General features: G+C 40.8%; 1 protein-coding gene across 2 annotated transcripts; it reads left to right on the forward strand.

Annotated features, from left to right (window-relative positions):
• The first annotated feature begins 2,003 nt into the window (after nt 1-2,003).
• On the forward strand, nt 2,004-8,492 carry LOC118242301 (cholesterol 24-hydroxylase-like). Of its 2 annotated transcripts, none has more exons than XM_035532405.2 (15): nt 2,004-2,271; nt 3,625-3,702; nt 3,924-4,005; nt 4,095-4,168; nt 4,387-4,473; nt 4,560-4,698; nt 4,836-4,949; nt 5,051-5,207; nt 5,355-5,426; nt 5,858-5,930; nt 6,121-6,205; nt 6,966-7,076; nt 7,633-7,721; nt 7,904-7,970; nt 8,071-8,492. In XM_035532405.2, the coding sequence occupies exons 1-15, from the start codon at nt 2,123-2,125 to the stop codon at nt 8,221-8,223; spliced, it is 1,530 nt and encodes a 509-aa protein (XP_035388298.2). In that variant the 5' UTR covers nt 2,004-2,122; the 3' UTR covers nt 8,224-8,492. The 2 variants fall into 2 exon arrangements, with proteins under 2 accessions (XP_035388298.2, XP_081555327.1); XM_081699201.1 differs by having other exon boundaries at nt 2,246-2,308.
• Nucleotides 8,493-17,281: the final 8,789 nt, after the last annotated feature.

The following is a 17,281-nucleotide window of genomic DNA, read 5'->3' on the forward strand; positions in this document are numbered from 1 at the left end:
CCTACCTCTCCTCGTCCCTGCCTCTGATCTGGTTCACCAGAATACTAGTACACACCTGATAATCATTCTCCTCATTACTGCCCCCCTACTTAAGCTCCCCTCCCTCCCTCCCTCCCATTCACTTCGCGAAGTATTGCCTACCCTATGTTGCACACCGAGCATTCCAGATACGTGTTTTTCTTCCAGGTTTTCGTCTCCTGCCTGTGTTGCAGACCTTGTTTCCTGCCTGACCCCTGGACACCTCCCGGACTCTGCCCCGTGTTATCAACTTCGGATAAAGCTGACTGCCTGATCTCTCTAATCTGTTCAGTAGCATAAACCTCTTGGATTTACACACCTTGTGTGTATAATCATAACAAGGTGCCACACCTGTCAGGTGCATTGTCATGACTCAATGCACTTGGTAAATGCCCATAAGATTTTTCAAATATTTGAATACAAACCCGGTTAGAGACATATTACACAGATTAAATCTTTAGAATTTTGAAGTTAATTGGAGTTTATCAGTTTCCCTGATTCAGGGCCCGAATGGCCTGTGGGAAGAAGCTCCTCTTCAGCCTCTCTGTCTTGGTCTTCAGGGAGCAAAAGCGCCTCCCTGACCTCAACAGAGAGAAGAGTCTATTGTTGGGATGGGTGGGGTCCTTCACAATCCTCCTGGCCTTGGTCTGGCACCACTTGTAGTAGATGGTCAGCAGGTCAGGAAGTTCCGTGTGAGTGATGCGCCCTGCTGAAGGCGCTACCCTTTGGAGTGCTTGTCTGTCCTGCTTGGTACTATTCCCAAACCAGACTGTGATGTTCCCCGTGAGGATGCTCTCGATAGTGCAGGTGTAGAAGTTCCGCAGTACCTTGGAGGGCAGTCTGAAGTCTCTTAGGCGTCTGAGGTGGTAAAGACGCTGACGAGCCTTCTTTGCCAGGGAGCTGGTATGGCGGGACCAGGACAGGTCCTGCGAGATGTGAACACCAAGGTACCTGAAACTATCTACTCTCTCCACCGTGGTTCCACTGATCCTCACAGGTTGGTAGTGCCGCTCCTGCTTCTTGCTGCAATCAACGATCAGCTCCTTTGTCTTACGGACGTTTAGGAGGAGATTATTTTCCTGGCACCAGTTTTCCAGGTGTTTAATCTCCTCCAGGTAGGCCCTCTCGTCGTTGTCCGAGATCAGACCCATGACAACGGTGTCGTCAGCAAACTTGACAATGATGGTGGAGCTTGAAGTGGCAGTGCAGTCCTAGGTGTACAGTGAGTAGAGCAGGGGGCTTAGGACAACCCTGAGGAGCTCCAGTGCTGAGGGTGAGGGTGGATGAGGCGCAGTTGCCCACCCGTACTGATTGTGGTCTGTCTGTTAGGAGGTTGGAGATCCAGTCGCACAGGGATGTATGCAGTCCTAGATCCCCCAACTTAGTAGTGAGTAGGGAGGGGATGATAGTGTTAAATGCTGAACTGTAGTCGACAAATAGCATTTTAACATAATTTCCCCTCCCTTCGTCCAGGTGGACTGGATCTGTACATTCTGTAGATTGTGTACCTATATACACAACCACATACATTGTACATTGTGTATATAATCATAATATACATATATTGTACATACATTGTTAATATATTTTGTACACACATAGAATATATATTTATCTTTGCATGTATATATTTCACATATAGAGAATATCTATATTTCTCTACGCACCCCTGTTTTCTTTTCCTCAGTTTGGACAGAGCACTCTCCACCATTTCACTGCGAGTTATACTGTGTATGACTATGTATGTGACGAATAAACCAAACTTGAGATCATCACAAGCACACGTGACCGCCTATATGCATATTTCAAATGTTGCATATATTTTCCGTGCAATCAACTAATATTTTTAGGGCGGTGCAAATTTGACAAAAAAAAAAAAAAAAAAAAGACATTTTTTAGTTGTACGATTTGTGATATACATGTAACAAAATAGTGCCCCCTGCTGTTTAAAACATCTCCAAATAACTGTTACCGTATAGCCTACCCGGAAGTACAGGCGCTTTCGACAAGTTGCATGTAACAACAACGTAACGATACCCTTTACCTCAGTAAATAACGCAAATAGGTTGTCGTAGATTCTTGTGGCGATCATTCCACGTCGATCATGGCGCTCTATCAGATAGTTGCAGAATGGACGACCTATCTAACTTTTTACCTGCTTTGCGCAGTTTTTATTGCTTTTGTTGGATACTGTCTTTATGTGTGGCATATTCATCAGAAATATGATCATATACCTGGACCGCCAAGGGACAAGTAAGAATCCCTATTCTCTTGTTACTTATAGTCAGAGGTGGGTAATAACATTTGCTCCGTTACATTTACTTGAGTACCCTTTTGAACAAATTGTGCTTTTAAAAGTTGTTTTAAAAGAGGGTGCTTTATACTCTTACTCGAGAACATTTGCGAAGTCAAAAGTGTACTTTTCCTCCAACGTTCCTTCCGTTACATTTTAGAATTATTTTTACATTTTGGGTTGTGAAATCCCTAAAGATGATCACTGAATGCCATCGCTTTACTTCAATAAGTTACACAACTGGACAGTATACCGACCTAATGAACAGGCACATTTCCAGCGTGGGACTCATACGTGGGTGTGAAATCGGTGCTCTCTCCTAATGTGCATTATTAATATGAAAGTAAAGTCTGGTCCGATATCAATAATATTCAGATATTTAAAATGGCTAGATAGCTACGTAGCTATAAACTACAACCATCAGAAAAAGCACTTGTGAACTCATGGCGTGCAGGAATGCACGCACCATTTTGAGGCATATATTCCAGATTACAAAGGTTTCAAGGCTATAAAAATGAAGGTTTGTTGTTGGTTTTATATATGTATACTTCTTTCGACCACATGCAGGCGCAGCTGTTAGCTAGATAACGTAAGATATCTAACTAGCCAGGCGGTCTGACTGTTCGGTCGCCTAAGTGCAATGTAAATATAACGATAAGTAACAATTCTAGTAAGTGACCTTGTGCAAGAGCTCGGAATATTGCCAGAAATGGAATCCAAACCTACATGTATGGAATTTAGCAGACGTGATCAACCAAATTGCTTTTAGCTGTGTACTTAGAACAAATCGTTTAGAACCGATTACACTCTCATATCACTATGTATAGCAGGGTTAGAAAATCGGTAGCAAGGAAAGTGAAGCTCCTCTGGGTTGGCAGACTATTGCTGCACACAGGGTAGGTAGGTAGGTAGGTTAAGAAATAAATAAATCTCTATCTAGCTCTCTCTTTATCTCTATCTATCTATCTATCTATCTATCTATCTATCTATCTATCTATCTATCTATCTATCTATCTATCTATCTATCTATCTATCTATCTATCTATCTATCTATCTATCTATCTATCTATCCACTTGAGTAGACCTTTTATCAGCTACTTTCTTACTTCTATTTAAGCAATACAGTACTTATACTTGAGTACAGTTTTGGCTACCCTACCCACCTCTGCTTGTAGTTCATGATGGAATCTAATAATATCTGTTCCTATAATTAGTTCATATTCTTTGTCCATTTGTCAGGATCAGTTAAAGTTGTTGTCACCCTTCCAAAAAAAGCCAAGGTTAACAGGCTATTAAAATGCATCTTTTGACAGTTTTCTCCTTGGCCATATACCAACATTCCGGAGAGAAATGAACTCTGATCGTGTTATACATGACAGATTCCTCGAATGGTAAAGTCTGTATTCAACTTCATAATAATCATAAACACACACACACACACACACACACACACACACACACACACACACACACGCACGCACACTGTGCTTATTTGATTGAAAATTGAGCTTCTGTGTTTGTGTGAGTGTGTGTGCAGCAATGCTACCTCTTGCTATGAATTAATTTCTGTAAAGTCACCTTGTAATTTGTGCTTATTTTTCATATTTTACAGGACTGAAAAATATGGTCCAGTATATAGAATTAACACTTTTCATACTGTGTCATTAGTGGTTAGCTGCCCTGAGGCTACAAAGGTGTATATTTTACAGCACATCATCACCTTGATTTACAAAAAAATATGGTGTAAACCAAACCGGTGACATTCTCTGTTTTGTTCCTGTAGGAGATTTTAATGTCCCCCAAGTATTCCAAAGATCCTCTTGCCTACAAACGCATATTCCACTTGTTTGGATTAAGGTAGGATGCTTCATATAATATTGATTGGCTCACATATGTATTTATTCTATCTAGATGTTCTATCTATTGTTTTTCATGTATGATGGACAGTAATTATCTGAGATGGGTTTATATGTGGTGAATAACTGGTGGGTGCATGTGTGGTGAATAACAGGTGTATGTATCAGCTCTGGGGCATGCTAGAGGAAGATAAGTCATGTTTCCTGACCTCTTTGCAGGTTCTTAGGAAATGGACTGATTACCGCAGTGGACCACGACACCTGGTACAAGCAGCGCAGAATAATGGATCCTGCCTTCAGCAGTTCGTGCGTTCTGTTCTTTCACTCATTTGTTTGGGAACATCTGAGTGCAGAATGCAGCAGTCCCGGGCTCATTTTCTAACTCTTCACAGTTACCTCCGAGGACTAATGGACACCTTCAACGAGAGGGCTGAGTGTCTGATGCAACATCTGGAGGTAATAGCGGAAGAGCGCACAATTGCCAACATGCATCGGATGGTCAACTGTGTCACGCTGGATGTTATTTGCAAGGTTTTTAATTTATTTGCTCTCTACCAACTCCTAATAATGACAGTTATTTAATAATTGTCGAAACAGAGATAAAAAAGGTTTTATAGTATTTTCTTTTCATTGTGTCTTTTCATTTTTTCTCTCTCTTTAATCCACAGGTGGCCTTCGGGGTTGATTTAGACTTACTGAAACATCCCGACTCCCCGTTCCCGAATGCTATAGACCTTTGTTTGCAGGGCATGATCCAAGATATCAGAGATCCTTTCTTCAGAGTGAGAACAATCTCTTTATTTTTCCAACCTTTTCACAAGAGTCTGTCATTCAGATATGTATTAAGATAATGAAGAGTAGTAATTATGATATTTGCCTGCAGCATTCCCCCTGGAACAGGAAGAAAGTGCGAGAGATACAAGAAGCTGTCAAACTCCTGCGGACAACAGGAGCCAAATGGATAAACCAGAGGAGAAAAGCTGTAGAAAATGCTGAGGATGTCCCAAAAGACATTCTAACCAAGATCCTTAAAACAGCTGGTAAACAGGCCACAGTGAATGAAGACTTTCACGTTGTTGTTTTTTATGAAGCAATACAGCCAATAATGAATTACATTGAAACTTGGATTCATTGAAGACCGTGATGGCCATTACCATACAGCGCTGTTGTAACTTCTCTCCCTGCAGAGGAGCTTAAGGCTGATGGTGAGGAAAACCATGAAGTGATGCTTGACAATTTTGTGACTTTCTTTATTGCAGGCAAGTTGTTTTCTGTTTCTGTTTCTTTGTTTATGTCGAGTCATGTTACGTAGAAATACATCAGTACATCAACAGTGGAGTCTGTAGTTTGTCAAAGAAAGCCTTGCTGGCGTTTTCAGAAGCCTGATGGTGTAGTCTTAATATACCACTTCTTACAGACTTTAGTTTAACTGTTCCACTGTTCCTATTCATTGTTTATTGTTGCTGTATTGTTTATTGTATGTGGTAATCTGATATTTATTGTATTATGCTTACTGTAATGTGTCTAATACACTAGGTAACTAGGTATAGTACTGCCACTGCTTGCTACTTGACATATAGTATGTTATTGTCTGGTTATGCTAATTAAACCATTTGGGATCATGAAAAAAATCCATTTATTCTACTGCAAATGTCACTGGAGAAAAAGGTAATAAATGTTTTATTTTTAGGTCAAGAAACAACAGCCAGTCAGCTATCCTTTGCCATTATGGAGCTAGGCAGGCACCCAGAGATACTGAAAAGGTAAAATAAGAATTGTTATTAAGTGAATAAATAATGTTACCATTCCTAAATGTTTCCAAAACATTTATGAAATTATTTGATGGTATTCCACTTTCACATGATAGACTTTTTCATCGTGTTTTAGTGAGGTTCATTACGTATGTAGCTCTTAGAAGGCAAGCTATAGATCAGTCTTGGTTTTAATCCTTAGGACTAAGGAGGAGGTGGATGAGGTGCTGGGTACAAGACGTGATCTACTGTATGAGGATCTTGGTAAACTAACCTACTTGACTCAGGTGAGTTGGGAGGTTTTTTAATCTGCATGCAAGAAACCATATTCTAGGTACACATTTCTCTGTGGGATTGTAACAGGACCCCTGCCCGTTCCACAGTGATAAACAGTAGAGCCAGAGTGATAATGCAGACAATGCATATGAATGGAAAAACTTTTAATCCAACTCAAGTACACCGCTATCTGTGAGTCGTGCCCAGAATTGAGGGAATTTGTAGTCTTTGGTTTACGTTATCGGAACAGGTCATTTTCCAAGTAGAACAGGGGAGGACAAAATCTTGATTAATGGCTCTAGGTGTTTGGATATTTGAATATTTATTTTAATAAGGATATTTTGGGATGATGAGAAAATGTTTTAAATGATATCCCTTATTGTGAACCATAGAGGAGACATAAATTTTATGATTTAAGTGCCGGGAATAGTCTGGTCCAAGAGGCAAAGAGTATATATAAAGAGCAGCACTGGAGAGGTACAAGAGTTGATAGATTGCTATAATTGGAATGCATGTTAAGTTACCTTTATTTGGGTGTAATTTTTTGTTGTGGTTGTTGTTTTTTCCTTTGGTAGTTTTCCTTGGAATTTAATTTATTTGTATCTGATTATGACATCACGCCCCTGTCACTGGACTTTTTGGGAAAATAAATCCCCATCATTTGCATAACTGCTACCTGAATCACATTCTCGTTTGAGCTCCCTGTTACAGAGATCAATAAGAACTTTGCATTTATTTGATGTCTAGTTATTCTTTGTGTTTGTGGCTTAGGTTTTGAAGGAAACCCTACGCCTCTACCCTCCTGCAGTTGGAACATCTCGCTGGATCCATGAGGATACTATCATCAGTGGATTTAAAATCCCAGCAGGATGTTCCATTCTTGTGAGTGTGAATTTGGTGACAGATATTGGTATTAGTAATAGTATATGCTTGTATTTTTTGTTTGGTTCTTTTTATATTTCTTTATATTTTTTGTATTTTTATATATTAATATCATTTATCAGTAAATTATCTGAAACATTCACTATGGTGCAAAACAGAGTGACATTATAGCAAGTCCTGATGTTGCCATGTTCACATAACTTGCCATGCTCTACCCTATTCATCAATGATCAGTTTCTGACTTCAGCACATTAGTTACTGACACAATTGTGACGTGCTTGTGAAAGTTAATAAAAAGTTGATACACAGCAGTTGTTTCAGTCTCAGCCACAGCAGTGTTGCAGGAGTTCCTACATGTGCCACATAAAGCCAATACTGGTCTTCTTGACGACTTGGGAAGAGTCAGAGAATGTCTAAAGAAAACTGTGCATGGCAACAGATGAGCTATAGCCTCCCACTGTACATCTCCAAGGTGTTTCTAATAAATGTTTCTTCTAAAGTTGTTGATGAGTGTATATGTAAGGGCTCATATTTACTGCTATATCTCCCTCTGTAGTTCAGTTCGTACATCACATCAAGGATGGAGAAATTCTTTAAAGATCCTTTAAAGTTTGATCCAGAAAGATTTCATCCAGATGCCAGCAAGTATGATTTCTTCTTCTTCTTCTTCTTCTTCTTCTTCTTCTTCTTCTTCTTCTTCTTCTTCTTCTTCTTCTTCTTATTATTATTATTATTATTATTGTTATTATTATTGTTATTGTTGTTGTTGTTCATATAATAATTTACCTTATGCCTATTGGATATAATAATATATTCTTTTTGCAAAGGCCATATTTCAGCTACTACCCATTTTCTCTTGGTCCACGCTCCTGTCTTGGGCAGACTTTCTCACAAGTGAGATCTCACATTCATATTCTTTTCATGTTATGTAATAAAAACAATCTCTCTCTGATGTGCTTTGGCACCATCAACACACAAATCTATTTCTGCTTAGATGGAGGCTAAAGTCGTGCTCACCAAGTTTCTTCAGAGATTTGACTTCAGTCTTGTGCCTGGGCAGTCCTTTGATATAAAAGACACAGGAACCCTTCGTCCTCGAAGTGGAGTGTTATGCACTATCAAACACTGTGCTAAGAGCACATTTTAAATGTTATGCTTTCAGAAATTAACCACTACAGCATATTTGATCTTCTTAATTTTAGCATGATATTTTTCTGTGTATGCCTTTTTGGAGCAATATCAAATTAAACAAAGTATAACATTATGGCAGTACTGCAATGTATATATTTTGATCTGCTTTATTCTATTGATCAGTTGACTTCACACAATCACTTAGTTTGGGAAAAAAGTTGTTTAAATTGTGCCTTTGAATATTCCTTGAATAATGAAATAAAACATGCAAAAAAGCACTGACAATATTTTCCTTCATTCTGGTTTAATGCTGCTTTCACAACAAGGATTTTATGCATTAAAATATATATTTTAAAAGTTTCATGCAGATATAAATGAAAAGCATTAAGACCTCAGCAAGGATCAAACTCATGACCCCTGGACCAGTGCATTAACCACTGAGCTATGTAACCTATTTTCAACAATAAAAACCAAGCTTTATAAATAATACCTGTAATCAAGTACGTTTAAGCTCATGCAGACTAGTTATAGGTATCTAGGTCAATATGCAGTCGCAGTTGTGTGCGAAATCCGCAGATGTACTCCTTGATCAAACTAAGCGTAAATATGGATGAAGCTTTAAGTCACAGCAAGCCAGGGAACCTGCTCAAGCGACATTCCCACTGCTGCTCACACACACCACACCTGCCACGCTCCCAATCACAATTATTGATTATGTTGACTTGTACCTTGTTTGCTTTTCTCCCCTATTTAAAGCCCACAGGTGCACTCTTCTAGTGCTGCGCATTGATCAAGTGTAATTGAACAACTACTACAATGCTCTGCTGTTTTATCTCTGGCACTCGAGTCCTACTGCCAGCCACTGCCTCGTTACTTCTTTATTAACCAGCTAGCCGCTGCACTTTTCCTCCTTGTTTTGCTGTTTACTATGATGGAGAACAGACTCCTTATTTGCACAGAAAGGGACACAAATTCAGAGACTGAGACTGACCACAGTGACTGGGAGGCCAATCAGGCAGCCAGGCCAGGAAAAGGGGCATGGGTCCAGCAGCAAACTGGGAGGCGGAACTAGTCAGGGATCACCCTCCAAATTCACACCTGGAAGGGGAGAGAGAGAGCCAGATAAACAACCTCCTGGGCATCCCCCTGGGCCAACCAGATCACCCAGGTTGTGGTCCAGAGGGGAGTGCTCAGCCCTGTGAAGTCCAGATTCAGGAGCCCCTAGCCACCAAGAAATTCAAGGGGATGCTCCCTCTTCTGGGCATAAGGAGATCTGGGCGATCAGGACAGGGGTGGCAGGAGGCTCTTGCCAGAAGCAGGCTTGGTCTTCTTGGTTCTTCTTCCCTTGGCGTTTATGACATCTCTGGCTGGGCATACATGAGTCATCCCCCTTGGGTGCCATAGTAGTAGTGGTTACGTGGCAGGTGTACTGGGCAGCCTTCCCTTTGACTCTGTCGTTTAGGACTCATTGCATCCTTGCTGGGTCAATTATTCTGTGACTTTATTCTGTTATTCAGGTATGAATCCAAAAACAAAGGAAGTAATGAAACCAGAAGTGAAAATGCATTGAATCCACACAGTCATCTACAACGACATTCACATTGTCAACAGTATCTGACATGGAAGACGGGAATCAGGAGAAATATATTCCATCCAGGATTAGAGGAGGAAGGAGCAGGTGATACTGGTAACACTCTATAGAATAACAATGGGAGTGTGTGAGAGTCTGTTACAGAGTATATCATGATGGTACGTGAAAGCTCTTATTCTTTTTGTATTTTATGAGCAGATTCATGCATCAGCAAGTGGCAGTTCATTCGACCATCTTGGAGCTGGGACAGAAAAAGACCAAGGATATGAAATGGCTAGCAAACCTAAACAAACATGCAAATGAGGAAAATATAAAGTAAGAGCTCGAGGGATGCCAAGGAGGGCAGAGGAAATGAATATGAGGATGAAAATGAGCTACAAGAAGGAAGAGCTGTAAATAAAAAGGAAGGATGCCACCAGAGATGCTAACAGATTTTGGCAAAGTAGCTACTGACTTTGACACTGTAACATGCTTTTGTTTTTCTATTGTTCATATTGTTAACTAGTGAACTTTATACAGCAAGTTGGGAATGAAAATAAAATGCCCTATAGTTGGAATTTTGTTTCCATTTAATTTCTACTTTAAATAAAACTGCAATGACTTTGTTTGGACTATAGATGGTCAAATTTAGTCAATTTTGAAATTACTATTCTAGACAAAGTTAAAAGATGCTTGCATTTCCTGTTTAATTGCCATTACATCTCCTAAGCATAAAAAACCGTAAGGAGTCTAATAACAATATATGAAACATTAAAATAAACAGAACAGAAAAAAAATCTGAATTGTAAGAATTTTACTACAGCATTTTGGATACTACAGCATTTTATCTGAACTAAGGATTTAACACATGCAAAATGTGATTGAAAAGGTGATTGTATTTTTATTATTTACGATGGCTCATCTCCTGATATTTACAGTATCAAAAAGCTTGTACCTCAGCATTACATTCTTGAGAGATTACCGTATTTTTACACATTTGTGTATTCTCTTTCATAACTTACAGTCTGCTTTCCCACTATTCCTCAGCTCTGTCTGTCCTGTTAGTTTTGCTGAATAACAGAGGATTAGCATGTGCTCGTCCAATAGTTTAGTAATATATAATTTGTACAGAAATAATCATAAGATAATGATACAGTGCATACAGAGTTAATCCCAATAAATCCTGACAGTGCAGGAACAGGATGTGATCCATCAAACCCATCTTATTCAGGCAAGTATCTTTGTGTCTCTTTGCTTTAAATAAAATGATTTTCACAGAAGCTTCCCCTTTAATATTATAGCTACATGCATTTTAAAGAGTTGCCTTTTCCAGAAAACAAGCAAAAAAAAAAAAACTAGTTTAACTATATAAATGACAGTAAGATAAACTTAGAGCTTGGAATATTTATTTTATATTTATCAGGATATCAAGGATTATACACATCAGTGCATCAACATTGAGAATTAGAAACAGATTCCCAAGCAACACTGGACTCAAGTTTTATTTTGCCTAGTACCACACATACACACACACATACACACATACATATATGTATATATGTGCTGTTTTGAGTATCAAAACATTTACAGTACAAGGATGAACTTTTGCACAAAATTTCAGATGTGTAAAGTAAAGCTTTGTTCATTTAAACTTTTACTTTTGGCAGGAGTAGAGTATCAGTGCCCTAATAATATAATATCTATATTACACAGTCAAAATGGTTTATAGGAATGAATATAGGATGTATTTTAAAATTGCACTTTTGCATTTTTTTCTTTTAGATCTTGGATGTTTCTGTTTCATTCTGTTTCATTCAGCTTTCCCCTGTATGATATATGTCAGTAATACTATAATGAAACTTGTTATGTGTGATACATGGAGCAGTTTTCAAATATGACAGACTAAATAAGCCAGTGCCAAAAACACATATTGGTAAATAAAAGTGATTTGTTATTATACTGATAATATGTTTAGCAGGTTAATTTAATTTTCAGGCAGCACTATGTGAGGCTGAATAAGGTGATAGAATTATTTAATTTTCCATAAAGTACCAAAAATAACCAACAGGAAATTGTATTTGTATTAGTGCTTTTCTGAAAGAGTGCAAACCTTTAACTGAATTGTGACTAAATCAGATACAAGTCTCAGGTCATGTAAGGTCATGTGTCACAGGGCCTCCCCACCTGCAGTCTCCATCTCTTTTGTTTATGTTGTACATTTCTGTTGCTTCTGTTGCATGTGTTATATGTTTAGGTTGTGTGCCACACCTCACACAGGTGGCAAGTGTTGAGTTTTATTCACCTGTTATGTTGTTACGTTGTCCCTTTATAAGGCCTTCCTGTTAGTATGACAGACTGTCAGTCATTGATGTTGCTTTGGCTTTCATTAGCTCATGTTTGTGCATGCTGATGTTCCTTTTCATTTTCAATAAATCCTTCATTTGGAGACTCATTATGATTGCTTCCTACCTTGTTGCACGTTCTTTGCACATGACAGCAAGAAAAAAGTTCAGTTCAGAGAGCCAGAGAGTGTAGGAGAAGATGCACTGCCACCTGCAGAGGGCCACTGCAGCTTTCAACAGGAAGGCTGATCAGTGTGAGACCACCATCTGTCAGCTGGGGGTGTGTGGGTGGTGGTAGTGTGGGTAGCCAGCAAAGATGAAAAGACCGGCTTAAACCCCTGTTGGTGTGTGCATCATTGTTGGTTTATGTTGAGGTTTGTGTTCATGGTTATGGTTTATTTTATATGTGAGTGCTGTTGACTTTTTTGTGAGACAATAAATGTCTGTCTCTGTACATCCTGCTCCTTGCCCTTTATAGCACTTGGGCTGCTGCAGAATGACAGACTACCACAGGATGCCTACTCTCTCTACGGAAAATGGACTTCCTATGGGAACGTGCTTAGGTACATCCCAAGTTGCTGCCTGGATTTGTGGATGGGGGCGAGAGTACCCTGACCAGTGTCTGTGGTCCCACTGGAGGAGGAGGGGAATGCCTCCTGGAATTTCTTGGGGGGCCTGTGGCTACTGAGCCAGGACCACTGAGAGTGGCTGAGAGCGGGACAGTGGCTAGGTCCCTGGCTAGTGTGGATATGGCCTGTTTTCTCCCTCTCCCTCAGACAGGCCAGGAGGGGAGGGATCAGCCCAAAGCACTAGAGGAGGACTGCCTCAGGGGATCTCCTTGTGTGGCTGGCAAAAAGATGACCATTGTCTGGAGGAGCACGTTTAGAGCTGGGAATGACGTGCCCCTCACTGTGTCTAGTGGGGCCAGAGACATGCCTCTGGTGCAGCCACTTCTAGCAGGTGCTGTGTTTAAGCCTTATATGCAGGTCTACAGGCACATTTGTTTGTGTGTACTTGCACCTCTTGTGTGTCAGCAGGTGTGTTTTTGTTGTGTGCACTCATGGTGCGAGTGGGTGCTATGTAACATATGTCCAGGCTGAGTCCTTCTGAGGAGATCATCGCCGCTGAACGTCGCAACCACTCCCTCAGTGCTAGAGGATGTGCCAAGGAGCGTTACCGGACAGACCTGGGAGAGACATGGACCCTCTTTTCTCCTCTTATGTTGAGCAACTGCCCTTGTTGGTGGCTCCTAGCCCGACCAGTGTTGGGTGGGCACCAGGTTTTGCCATACATGTCGTGTGTTTTTGTCTGTGTACACGGCGGCATAAGGTTTGCTGTTCCAGGTTTGCTGTTCGAAGGATGCGTCGGGAGCTGCACCCCTTGGGAGGGGGTTCTGTCAGGAACAATCCCCTCTCACTGGTCATGTGGTATGGCCCAGTGCATGTAGTGGGAGTTTCTTGTTTATTGTAATTACGCCTGCATGTCCACACACCTGCACCTAGATAGTGTTCTGTGTATTTAATGTATTTAAACTGCTGTCGGTGTGCATCACTGTCTGTTCATGTTGCCTTTGTGTCCTTGTTCGTTGGTTGAGTGCCACTGTTGTATGCATCGACCAATAAGCGTCTGTCTCCGTCAAGGGACATGTGTCTGTAGTGGCAATCAACATCTGGAGGAGGTTTGGTGGTGTTCTCAATCAGTTCATCTACATCTCACCTACAGGATTTCACAAACTCAGCTAAGTATATCTTCTCATATCTCAAATCTTTCTCATACATCCACAAATCAAGCATCTGAAATGTGCTTCACAATTCCTGTCCACATATCCCACAGATCTCCTCGACTCATGGACGTCACAATCTCAGCAACCTCACTGACTCACAACACTTCACACCATCACATATCGTGGTGGCAGGAGGGCTCTGGAACTGCCAATCTGCTGTGCAGAAGGATGACTTCATCTCAGCATTAGCATCCCTACACTTCCTGGCTCTGACAAACATGGATCACCCCTGAGAACTCAGCGACTCTGGCTGCCCTGTCCTCTGCCTTTTCGTTTGCGCATTCTCCGAGGCGTCTTGGCAGGGGTGGTGGCACAGGTTTACTAATGTCCCGAGAGTGGCGTTTCACTCCACTTTCCTTCTCTACACTTCCCATCTCCTCTTTTGAATTTCATGCCATTACAGTGTCTTTCCCCACCAAACTTCTTATTGTCATCTCCCCCTCCCTCCAGGTTCCCTAGATCACTTCATTGATGAGCTCAACATCCTTCTGAGTCACTTCCCCATTGAAGGAAATCCACTCATTCTTCTTGGTGACTTCAACCTTCAGACAAGCTGCATTCCTCCTGCATCCTTCCGCTGTTGACAGCATTTGACCTCACCCTCAACCACTTTCCTCCGACTCACAAAGCAGGCAATGTCCCGGACCTTATCTTCACCGGTACCACCAACATCGGACATTGCAGTCACCCTCCTCCACCTCTTGGACTTTCTCTCTTTCTCCTCTTTCCATCCAGTCCTCTCCAACATGTTCCTCCTTCCTCTGTCACAATCAATGTGCATTCCCCAACATCCAACTCTGACTTCTTTTTTGTTTTTTTCTCCACAGATGAAATTATTCAACTCCTGACTTCTAGCAATCTGACTACATGTCTGCTGGATCCGATTCCTTCTGCTCTGTTCCAGACAATTGCAAGAGACCTGCTTCCTTTCATCTGTTGTCATCAACTCCTTATCTTCTGGATATGTGCCTACTGCGTTCAAAACTGCCAGGGTGGTACCAATCCTCAAGAAGGCCACACTTGACAGCTCCAGCGTTACCAACTACAGACCAGTATCACTTCTCTCTTTCCTCTCAAAAGCCCTTGAAGCAGTTTATAATCAATTGTCTCTTTTCCTCACCCAGAACCAGCTGCATGATCCCAATCAGTCTGGCTACAAACCAGCACATTCTACAGAAACAGCCCTCATAGCGGTGACTGAGAAACTTCATGCCGCTAAAGCTGCCAAACCGTCATCTGTTTTGATTCTTCTAGACCTTTCAGTGACAGTGAACCACAACATTCTTCTCTGTTCTCTCCAGGCTTGGTGTGACTGGCTCTGCTTGGAGATGGTTTCAGTCCTATCTGGATGGATGGTCATGCCCTCTGACATGCAGGTCTCCAGATGTATCTCGGCATGCTTGACTGACACTGTCATGGATGACAGCCCACCACTTGAAGCTCAACCTCAGTAAAACTGAGCTTCTGTTCATCCCAGGTACTCCCAACCCTTACCATGACCTCACTGTTTCCTTTGAGAACTCCCTGGTATCACTATCTGAAGCTGCCCATAGTCTGCATATAACTTTGGACAACCAGTTCTCAATGGTTTAATCTAACCCAGTCTTGCACATTCCTCCTTTGTAACATACGAAGGATTCAACCCTTTCTTATGCAGGAAGCTACCAGGTGCTTGTGCAGCCTCTTGTGATCTCAAAGCTAGACTACTGCTACTTGCTGGTCTTCCTCCAAGAGCCATCAAACCTCTACAACTTGTCCAGAATGCAGTAGCACAACTGGTCTTAAATCTTCCGAAGTTCACAAGTTACTCCACTGCTGCGCTCCCTTCATTGGCTCCCTGTAGCTGCATGCATCAGATTTAAAACCTTGATGCTTGTGTACAAATCCAAAAATGGACCAGCCCCTTCATACATGAGGTCAATGGTCAAAGCCCAATTTGTACTTCGAACCTCAAGTACGGCTTGGCTTGAAATACCTTGCTTGAGGTCTCATGGACAACAAACATCGAAACTATTTTCTGTCCTGGCTCCAAGATGGTGGAATGAACTCCAGTTTGCATTTGAAGAATGCAAGGGACTCTGCTGTCCAGAGAGCAAGTGGAAGACCCATCTATTTGCAGAATATTAAGGACAACTGACACTGCTCCCTTAATGACTAATTTAGTACTTATTGTAGGGCACTAGTTATGCTTTTTAACAAACTCTAGCACTTAAACAATGATAAGTTGGGCCTTATGTATTTTGTACTTCTAGGTATCAGCATTCATCCCTGTATTCTAGTTCATTGGTATGTTTGATTCTAACCTACTATAATGTACTTTGGATATATTCTATGAGAATGATAAAGCACTTTTGTAAGTTGCTCTGGATAAGAGTGTCTGTTAAATGCTGTAAAGATGAGTGATTCATCTAAAACATTGAAGTTAATATATTTTTACAGTCTGTAGACAGACAAAATGTATTCATGATAATATTACATAAAAATACATATTTTTAGATATTGCTTTAAGTAGAAATATTAGCAAATGTCAGTATGGCCCACTCCTCCCAGATATCTGCATGGTCACGCCCTCCCTGTGTATCACACCCATTTCGTGTCATTAAGGTTTACATATATAAAGTCTTGTGTAGTCGATGTTTGTTGCCAGTGTATAACCTTAGGTCAGCCTGTGAGCTATGTTATTGTCGTTGTTTATATGTGAATAAATGTATCACTGTGTTCAACATGGTTTGTTCCTGCATCCTGCTTAGCCCCTGCGTTACATCAATACATTAGTCCAATAGTAAATTAAGACTTTCATACTTTATGACCTTAAATTCTTTGTCTTTTAATTTACATGATTTTTTACACATTTGCAGGAGCTCTGTCCCCTTGAAAAGAAATCAGAATACGTCTTGTATTTGCATGTATAGTGTAACAGTGAGCGGTAAGGAGCCAGACGCATGTGCAGAGAAGACAGAGATTTATTAGGAGCAAATCCAAATTAGGAGTTTTTGTAGCAGTCCAGGGTCAAAGAGCACAGAGACTATGGGGATACTTGATTACAAGATAAGGACTAGGATAAATGAAGGCAAATGGGGGAAGCAGGTTCTAACAGACTAGGAATACTCGTAGCTAAGACACTTGAAGGCTAGAATAAACACACAGGCACAGAGTACAAAGAAACACAATTATACAAAATAAGCATGCAATGAATAGTCAAAACACAGGCATCAAGACAGGCTTTAAACGCATGAACTAAAGGAGGGACAGGTGTTAATCAAACAAGGGGCAGAGAAAACGAAACTATGGAATGGAACTAAAAAACACAAGACGGAAGCTGGGAGGGACTGATTGTGACATATAGTGTAGTCAGTGTGTTTTTACAAAGCAATATGAA

Source organism: Electrophorus electricus, chromosome 16 (assembly GCF_041902795.1).
Source record: "Electrophorus electricus isolate QZ-2024a chromosome 16, ASM4190279v1, whole genome shotgun sequence".
NCBI lineage: Eukaryota > Metazoa > Chordata > Actinopteri > Gymnotiformes > Gymnotidae > Electrophorus > Electrophorus electricus.